We start from the raw sequence: 10,475 nt of genomic DNA on the forward strand, positions 1-10,475 counted from the left end.
ATCAATAAAGAAAAAAATATCAATCAAAGTTTTTCTTTAAAGTATAACAAGTGTCAGGAGATTTTGCAAGGTCAAATATTTAATAGGAACAAAAAAAGGAGGGTAAAATACTACCTTTAAATGGGTACAAAGGCTATAATTTCATAATAATTACTTATAAAAGCCAGGTAAATGGATTTCTCTGTACACAACAAATTCCCTTCATTTGCATTAAGATACAAACTAACTTTCATTCATATTACATTTTTACTCAATAGAAAGATCTATATACCAATTTAGAACTTGAAGCTGAAAGCAACAAATCCCTTAAACAACAATGTTAACTTCTTCACATAGCAGATACTCAGCCGGTGGTTTTTGAATGATGTAACCAATACAACTATAGTGGGGGGAAATGACTTTTATTATAACTGATTGTTCATCTATGTTATTAGTTGCCACTTAAATGGAAAAATGAGAAAAATTTAATTTATAAATAACAGAATTCTTAAACTACAAAACTGAAATGTAGACATTTAATTTAAAATAAAATGATCATATTTACATTTCAGAGTAACAAGTTAATCATCCATTTACTTAAATATATACACCCTCACTAGCAGCAAGAAATTTTTAAAAATGACATTTTTTACTTATCCATTTTACCTTACATTAGAGAACCAAGTCTAGCCAACACCACTGTATGAAGAAGTCTCATCAGGAAATATAAACCAAGCGCTTTCATTTTTAGTAAATATAGATTTCCATTCCACCCACCAGTATCAGAAAGCAAATGGGAAAATTAGGGAGTTTGTGATTAATTCTTTTTACATGGGTACCCTTTGATAATCTTAATCAAATAAAAGATAGGCAAGCTAAGCAGGATCATAAAAAGGGCTGAAAGGTCAGCTTGCATGTTTAAAATTCTACTCATAGCACCTAAAAGACAATGTAACAAATCCTTCTGGTTAGCTAGGCAAAATTCTAAAGAAAATAAAATATGTAAATAAAGATGAGAAATGAGTAAAGGATCTAAGCATCCCTAAAGTACACTGATTTTATAGTAAAAAATCAGGAAAGTAAGAATAAATAGTTTATTGAACCTTGCTTAACCTCACCCTAATAGCTTCTTTCTTTATATCTCTCATTTTTCACTTTTATCAATTTCACCAACGTTCTTTCCTTCAAAATTCTGATGCAGACATGAATCATGAATTTGAGTTTGCTGACCTGGCTATTATTTCAGACAAATTCTAACATTTTAAATAGTCTCTCCTCCCCATCACGCCTATTTTGTCAGACTATACCAAATCCATGGCAAAGTCCTTTCCTACTCACCTACCTGCTTACTTCCTTCTAGAACGATTTCCTTTTAAATTAAAAACATATAAGTTACATCTACTTCTCAAAATCTGTGATGCTCATGTATAGCTATTGAACTAACCAGGCAGAGTAGGCCCAAATGGGGAGAGAAAAAGATTTGTTAAATAATGTTTTAATCAATAGGTGTACTAATAGCAAGCTTCTAGCTTAATAAAAGTGTCAGTTCTCATTCTCCCTACGTTATTGTATATTTCCCATTTAATAGAATGCTACATATTCAGCAGGCATTCAGTTACTTGAGGACAAAAATCTGAGCTTGAAAATCCATACTTTAGTAAAACTTGAGACTCCTTTACTATTAGTAAAGTAAAAATTAATAATCCCCTTTCAGCCTCTCCACAAAGTCAATCAAACTAAACTCAGATGCTCAAAATGATTTTAACTTTGTCCGGGGAGGACAATGTTTACAACCTATCATCTCCTCTCTTTGATTTAATGATTCAGCTTACAGTTCTGAACAATGGAATAAATGACCACAGCACTAAAATCTGTTTGTAATAGAAAGTGGGAACACAGTAGTTGGATGTTCAGATTTTTTCCTATGCTCTTTTGCTGTTTGTTTTTCGCCTTTAGTTTAAAATAATCCACCAATCTCCACTAGCAGACTTAACTCTTCTAAATGATGCCAAAGGTATTTATGTATAAATTCAACCACGCAGGTTCATCTACCAACTGCTCAAACTACAACTATTTGACAGGGAAGTCAATCTGCTAGGGAAGTTCTTGGTACATAGCTTTCACTGTGGTGTAGGGGACATGTTGATTACTTTAAGGGACTCTTAGGCTACCTGCATAGGTGATGGGAAGAATGGGATTGAGTGGGAGAGACTGAAATCAAGAAAGAAATTTCATTTTTTACTTCTTTATTCTATTTTTTAAAACTTACATTAAAAATAGTTTATGTGTAATTTCTCTCTCAAACAAAAAATAAAGATACCAATATAACTTTTTTGTGCTAATGTTTTGATACAAGATTGTTCTTGGCCAAGTCAGGTGGACACGAGGTGGGGAGCACCATTGCAGAGGGGCTGTCACTGACCTGAGTTTCAACCCAAATTAGTAACCTTTGTGATCTCCCTATCTCAGAAGGCAGCTGTTTTTACCTAAAGTCATAGAGCTCTCAGAGTTGATGGGGATCTAAGAAATGAGTTCGGTTAAATATTCATTTTGCCTAAACATACACAAACACATACACCCTCAGGAGTGACAGAGTTAAGGCTACAAGTCAGGTTGCTAGTCTTTGTTACTTCTATTTAAAGATGACAGAATTATTTTATGCACATTCATACTGTTTTCTCAACTGGACATCCCTTAAACTACATAATTTGCATTCATTTTGGTTTCTCTTAAGTTTTAAAAAGTTTAAGTTATTCAATAAATTTTAAGGCTGATGAAAAGAAAAGGGAAAAGCTATGAAGAAAGGCATTCGCTTTCCCAAATTACAAAGTAATTTGACTAAAGGAATCTACCTAACTGCTGATAGTTTGCTTTATGACAAAGCGCCCTTGCATTAAAGCTGTTGGGTTGTAGAATGAGTGAATATCAGGCTATACAAATCTTAATTTTCACAGGAAAATATAAGTTTACTAAGAAAAAAGAAAAATATAATAATGACCCAAAGTCACAAGCTTCTGTGATAGTACATTTTTAAAAATTGTATTTATTGATGGATTTTAGGGAGAGAGAAAAAGAGAAAGGGAGGGAGGGAGAGCGGGAGTGAGAGAGGAGAGATTTGTTGTTCCACTTATTTATGCATTTATTGGTTGCTTCCCATATGTTCCCTGACCTAGGATCGAACCTGAGACCCTGGCATATCAGAATGACGCTCTAACCAACTGAGCTACCTGACTAGGGCTAATAATATATTTCTTAATTTATTTAGGTGATTTCAAAGTCTCAAGTTTTCAGTTAATAGCAGCTAACATTAGGTAATCATTTTCTATTTGTATATTCTATTAACATGTCTTACCAAAAGTAACACTATTTTTAAATATTCATTTTCTAGGTGGAAAAAACAGCTATGGATCATATTAGTTTATATGCTTTTAAGTACATGTAGAATGTACTTGTAAAAAGATAACCAAATATGTGTTTAGGTAATAATATGTAACTCAAAAATAGAACTATCTTTAATAATCTTTAGTTTTCCTTCTGACTTTTTAAAATATATGTATTTTATTTTGGAATTATTTTAGATTTGTAGAAAACTCACAAAGATAGTTGAGAAATCCCATATCAAGCTGACTTAACTTTATCTACCTTTATTTTTCTATAAAATAAAATGTGATTTCAATGCTGGTATGAAGAGTGGTGAACATAAAGATTTTTTGAAAAAAGACATGTTGGATTCAAGACTGATATGGAGAAATAATCACAAGTATTTCTCCTTTTACCTTCTTGAGTATACATTGAAATGACAACAAAGTAATAAAGATACAAACCCACAGTAAGGACAAGAACAGGAGACCCTCAGGGACAAGATTCATTCACTTACTCAACAGAGTACTAAGTTACTAACTACTATGTGCCGTAGAGGCTCTGGCCTGTCACTGGGGAACAGTTAGGACAGGCGGATCTGTTTTAGTGGGTTTCAGGCACTGTTTGATGCTATCAAGACAGTAAGACGGAACTCTGATGAGGAAGGTAGGGTGGTTACTTTAGACTGTGATTAAGGAAGATCTCTGTGAAGAGGCAGTATTTTGACTAAGATCTGAATGAAAAGAAGAGATTGGCCATGTGAAGATCTGATCCAGGCAGACATATGTAAAAATATTTCTGGGACATGAAAGGCAGATGTAACAGTACTGAGAAGGATCTAGGCCACAGTATTACTGTTAAGTAGGAAGCAGTATTGACCTGCACAACTCTGGGAGATTTTGTACTTCGAAATATTCCAACTACAACAAGTCTGTACATATTTGCGATTCGCAATTGGGAATCCAAGTATATGGAGGGCCAACAATTCATATGCTGAATTTTTATTGTTTGGGTGGTTGTTGCTCCAACCCCTGCGTTGTTCAAAGGTAAACTGTATTTTCTTTTTGTTTTTAATCACAATGTGGGATGGTCAACGAGTCCTCCTAGATCTTATCCATTGACTGTTCTCACCACCATTTGAATGAAACATGGAGCATGCAGCTAAGGTACAGCATTCAGCATAGAATCCTTTCAAATGATTTCCCTCTAACATCAAGCTTGCTTCCCTCCCAAACATCACATCTTCCAACCACACTAACTACTCCTATCCTCCATTCACACGACACACCTGAAGGTTTCCATGCGGTTCCTCCTGCCCGGAATGCCTTTTCCTCTCTACCATCCTGGCAATATCAAACCCACCCTTTGAACAAACCTGTACAATAGCACTCAGCTCATAGTAACGGTTCAATGCCTGCTCCCCTGAAAGGCTGTAAACTAGACGTGGAGCCTCCACACAGAGTGTGGGATCTGTGATTATTCGTTGAGTTAAAAGAAAAGTCTTCTAAAATACATTTCATTATGTCTTAACTTTACTGGCTGCGGCCTACGGCGCTCCAAAATGTCAGAATGGTCAGAGGGGAACAGAGGCCTTTCAATGTCAAATTGAAAGGTAGGGGAGAGCAGTCAAGCCTGGTCAACACTACTGGGTCCTATGTGGTGGCTATAATTCAGAGGTGTGTCCTCATGATGGCCAGCATCCTGCCTCAATGTCTCCCTCTACCTCTGCCATCTAGCTGGCTTCCCTGGAATTCACAAGACTTCATCATGCCTTAGGACCACAGTATATCTCCTCTTCAAGACCAGTTTTCACTAGTTTCAACTATATTTTTAAGAGCTGATCCTCCTCTCACCACTCTCCTCCACTGCCAGGGGCTATCAGGTACATAGACTGGGCCAAAAGTGGGAGAATTCTTCCTTTAAAGAATTTGAATGGTCTCAAAGCAAAGACTTGTGCTTGCTAGCATTTAGGGTTTCCTCAGTTAATGGCAATTCTCTGCTGGATCACCCTAAAGTAAATGTACACAAAGTTCCCAAACAACTTTCTGTAATCAGATTCTTAAATATGAAGATACGATCAAGGGTCAACAGTTGAAGAACAATTGCCACATGGAAAGAAGTGATCAAGACATATAAATAAAAAGAATGCCTACAGAAAAAAATGGGTAATTATTCCAGGAATACAGCAAATTACAAACAATTAAAAAGCACTGTTATCACTATCTTAACAGATATTTGAGAAGATTTTCTTCTCATAAAACAATACAAGATGTTATGAGAAATTAAGAATCAGAGGATAAGAAGGGGCTCTTGGAAATAAAAAAGACAAAGGCAGAAAATGCATGAGAAGAAAAGTGGTTATCGGCTCAATAAAAGAAGTCTAACATCTGTCTACACTTAGTTTAGGAGAGAAAGAAATAGGGATATAGGAAATTGACTTCAGATCAAATGTGTCTACCAAGTAGCCAGAAGATCACTGTGAAATCAGGATGAGAAATCCTATTTTGTTTTAAGAAAGACAAAACCCCCAGGCAATATACCAATAAATGAGAAGAAGGTTGGCATGAGACATTTCATTAGCAACACTGATGCTAGAAGACAATGGAAGAGCATCATCAAATTCTGAGGGAGAATTATTTTGCACCTAGATAAATAATTTTGCACCCTGACAAATTGTCAAGTATGATAAAGGCATTTTTCAGAAATACAGGAACTAGAAAATTTACCTCTAAGATACCCCTTTAAAGGCTGTTACTTGAGAATATGCTATAGTGAAATAAGGAATGAGATAATGAAACCCAGAAAGAAATATACCCAACCCATACGAATTAAAAAGAAAAGAAAGGAAAAGCCAGGATGGAACACAATCCAGACAGAATAGAGCAAAACATAGAAAACCTCAGGATGGAGTTATCCAAGAAAAGAAAGGTAGGTTTAATATCATATATAGAACAAGTTAAGTAACCAGTAAAAACACACAATAAGGGCAAAAAGAGGCAAAGCACATAAACCTGTGGTAAAAGGACTATGGTAGCTGAACACTGAATCTATTACAATACTGATCTAAGTTAGACCATGGGAATTATGGCTTGCAAACAGAAATTAAAGGCTGAAATCATCAACAAAGTAGTAATACTAATGATATTACTAATATAGCTTATAAAATGAGAGGTAGGTGGGGGAAGAAGTATAAAAGCACTAATTTCCTAATATGTCATAATAGGGAGGTAATCAATACTATAAAAATTTTAAAGCGAATTAAGATATTCTAGATTACTACTTTTAAAAGTATTTTTTTCCTTAACTTTAAGGGAATATTTTAGGAACTAATATTTGAAAAAAATAATTGTCTGAAGTTCAATAACTTAGAAATTTTACTGTGCTTATTTCTCCTTTCAAGTAAAATTTAAAATACTTTTTACTTAGAATGCATAGTATGATCTCATATATTTAAAATGTTTTTAATATCTATTTATCTATCAGAGAGGTATGTCTGGAATGATATACCCCTAATGCCAATGATGACATTTCTAGGTAGTAGGATTTTAGGTTAGTTTTTGTTCTTACTTTTATACTTTTCTGTTACTTGATTCAAAAATTTATAGAAATATTTATATTTTACAACAACAAAGCCACTTTTAAAACGTCACAGAATCTTAATTAGTTCTACTCACCAATAGCTTTGGTATAATGTCTTGCTCCAAGAAGTAATTCTGGAGCCCGGTACCAGAATGTTACAACTACTGGATCCAAATCTGCTAAAGGCTTCAAAGGTGAATTAAATAATCGGGCAAAGCCCATATCAGCTGTAAAAAAACAAACACAAACAAACAAACAAAAAACCCATAGAAGAATGTTAAGTAAATAGATTTTAACAAATTTAATTACCCTAATTTTATCACTGTTATTTAGTAAGATGAAAATGTGCTGAATTCTGGGAGAAAAAAACACAAAACCTAAAAGTAAGACAAGTCTGAGATCTTCAATCTTTGCAAACTATCGTCACTCACTCTTCAACTAGGCTAGAGACATGCTGTGCTGCCAGAGGTCAAGGGTGACCCTACTCCTCTAGGCAGATTTCTTTCTATCTGCCCTACCACCACTGGCGACAGGATTGTTAAACTGCATTTCCATTCTTTGCAATGGTCAAACGCACTGAGAAACGAGATCAGAGTAAGGCTTTCCATCATTGCATCAATAAGTCTGCTCACTGGTATAATCAAAAGTTGACTGTACAGTATGTTAACACCACTATTTCTCCCCATTTATTTGGGTTGAATTTTACTAACTTAAGAGTCACAGTACTTTGTTAAGCTGGAAAAGACTTTAAAGTCATATAGTTCAATCAATCACCTTCTTTTCCAAATGACAACATTGAGGTTAGAAGAAATTAAGTGATTTGACAAATGCCATCACTCATAACCGAGCTGGAGCTGTGGTGAGATACAGTTCATGGCACTTAATATGGTTTAATGTGTAGCGTAGTTATTGAGGCATGGCTGTTTATCCTACTACACTGTAATTCTGTTAAAGGCAAAAATTGTGTCTTTTTCATTTCTCTATTCTTTTTAGTATCAAGTATGGTGTCATTATGCATAGTTTTTGGCAAATACATGTTGAATAAAAAAAATCACTACCATACCACCAATTCAAAAATTTCAAGATTCATCCACCATTTGTTTAGTTTGTTCTCCTAACATACATTTTTTAATGAAGTAGATCCTAGCCTAATCTAGTTAATTATGGAGGTTTGAAAAACACAGACATTTGGCAAAGAATTAAAACCATGAGTCAGCTTACTAAGTACTGGTTCACAGAAAACTGTTTATTTCTTCTTAAATGTGAATGCTTTTAAGCTGTTAGTGCCTTCCTCCCCAAACCTGCCAACATTATATACATTACACAGAAATATAATCCCAAACTAGATTACCTTAGTATATGTTTTCCCCAAATTTTACAGGAAAGAACACATCTGTCACTACTATTTGGTTCTTTTACATTTTGCATGCTTTGAACTTATATTTTAATTTGGTGGCACCAAACTGGATTGGACAAAATCCTTTAAAAGCACAGGTGAGGACTTAACATCATTTGATGACAGTACTAACAGGGCCTGGTTCTCTAGGGAAATCAATGACTAGGAGTACTTTGAGGTGCATCAAATGTTATCACTACTAAAAAGTTTGCAATGTTTCTATCATAAAAGAGTATATTTGAGTCTAATTAAAGTGGAAAGTGAGATTTGGGGAATTTATAGAGGAGGAGAGGGAAGAAGAGTTAGTAACACCTATGTTTTTCTTTGTTGGAGAAATGGTACAAATCAGCTTATAATTCTTATTCATATTAAATCATGCAATCAGAAATTACTATTTAACTTTGTTAAATGGTTCCACAAACCTGCTGCCTTTAAATTCATCCAATTCAGTTACAACATTTCTATCCACACACAAAACAAACTAAATGTGACAAACACAACTTAGAAATGACAATGAAAAACCCCCAATTAGGATAAATTAATTTAATTCTATCCTTATAAATTATCAAAAATGGGTAAAATTTTGTTTGGATATATTTTTAAGAAGCTATTAAAAAACATGCCAAAGTACAAAATGCTCATTTTTATTTTTTACCATCAGGCAAAGGCCTGCTACAAGATAGGCTTGTTAGAACTTAAGGTTCTGTATCTATCTGGCCTAAGTGGTTTTCCTGGTTTGTAATTCCTAATCTAGATGGGGTCAACAGAAGCATATGTTCTGATCTAATCTGGTTCAGGTGAACAGACCTGATGGTTTAATTACCAGTATGCTGAATGCCCTTGGGACTAAAGGTGAGGCTTGCCGTCTAACACAAACAGAAGCCACTCACCTCTACAGGCTATTTTTTAAAAGAAGTATTCTCTTTATTTTTTTCATTTTATTTTTTATTATTTTTTTCCTTTATTGATTAAGGTATTACATGTGTCCTTATCCCCCCATTGCCCTCCACTCCCCACCCCACTCAACTACAGGCTATTTTTAATGAAGGTAAAAGTTTTTAAAAAGCTTGCATGGCTTATTTTATAATTAGAACACTTCAGTCTCTAAAGATTGACACCTTTAAGACTGTGAAACACTTTTCACTTTTAATGTATACTCTTTAAAAATGGCTTCAATCATATGGAGGTACATGAATATAGGCGTATTATTAAAGCAAAAATTAGAAGTGATACAGCTGCCTACAAAAGTCTTAAAAGAGTGCTACACTGTGACTTATCAAAGATATAACATACCAATTTTTACTCTTCCTCGCTCAGGACCTTCACCCATAACTAAAATATTAGCAGGTTTCTGTGGAAACAAAATAGTGTTTTTTTTTCAGTAGACAGTAGTGGTTTCTTTCAAATAGACAATATGCCAATATAACACAAATCCACCTTTTAAAATATCTCATCTACTCAAAAATTAATATCAAATACAGAAAGTCACCAAAGAAACTTTGTGTGTACATATGCAAAGCAATATACAATCTAATGAAGGCCAAATATGGCAATGCTCCTCTCCATGCACACCTAAGGCTTTTTCTGGCCCTTTTATCTGTCTGTTTTCACAACTGTGGGTCATCTGACTAAGTTATGATGTTGTGGTTCCTTTCAACTCTTTCAATTATATAAAACACCCTGCAACTTTAAGAAGTAATAAAATTTCAAAGATGATTTAATACTAAACAGCAAATTAACTATAGGGAAGGAGCCACCTGATACCCTATTTTGGAAACTGTAAAGTATGTATCTGTTTCAACAAAAAAATTATAGTGAAATCAATTTAATAAAGTCTTTCCTAAATGAGTTAGTGAAGTAAGAGGAATTTTCTATGACCTGAACAGTATTGAGGTTTTTATTTTTAAATAAAAAAGGAAGCTAAAGTTTTAAAGTGAGATTGTACAGGACTAATATTTTAAACAGTTTTAACTCTCTAAAAATATAAAGTATTAACTGTCATCTAAAATCTGTTCTAATGGTATCTACTATCTATAACAGTGATGGTAAACCTATGACACGCGTGTCAGAGGTGACATGTGAACTCATTTTTTTGGTTGATTTTTCTTTGTTAAATGGCATTTATATATATAAAATAAATATGAAATATATGTCTTTGTTT

At 34.0% G+C, this 10,475-nt stretch overlaps 1 protein-coding gene across 5 annotated transcripts in view; it reads right to left on the minus strand.

Annotated features, from left to right (window-relative positions):
• The window catches only part of CDK8 (cyclin-dependent kinase 8), a 161,170-nt gene that overhangs the window by 11,831 nt on the left and 138,864 nt on the right, over positions 1–10,475 (minus strand). For all 5 annotated transcript variants that reach the window (XM_015564983.1, XM_015564978.1, XM_006753758.2 and 2 more), the window contains exons 5-6: positions 9,608–9,665; positions 7,014–7,145 (exon numbers count right to left, since the gene is read on the minus strand). In XM_015564983.1, coding sequence (XP_015420469.1) covers positions 7,014–7,145; positions 9,608–9,665 — 190 coding nt within the window. The remainder of the gene's footprint in view (positions 1–7,013; positions 7,146–9,607; positions 9,666–10,475) is intronic.

The sequence above is a fragment of the Myotis davidii genome, unplaced genomic scaffold (genome assembly GCF_000327345.1).
Source record: "Myotis davidii unplaced genomic scaffold, ASM32734v1 scaffold152, whole genome shotgun sequence".
Taxonomy (NCBI): Eukaryota; Metazoa; Chordata; class Mammalia; order Chiroptera; family Vespertilionidae; genus Myotis; species Myotis davidii.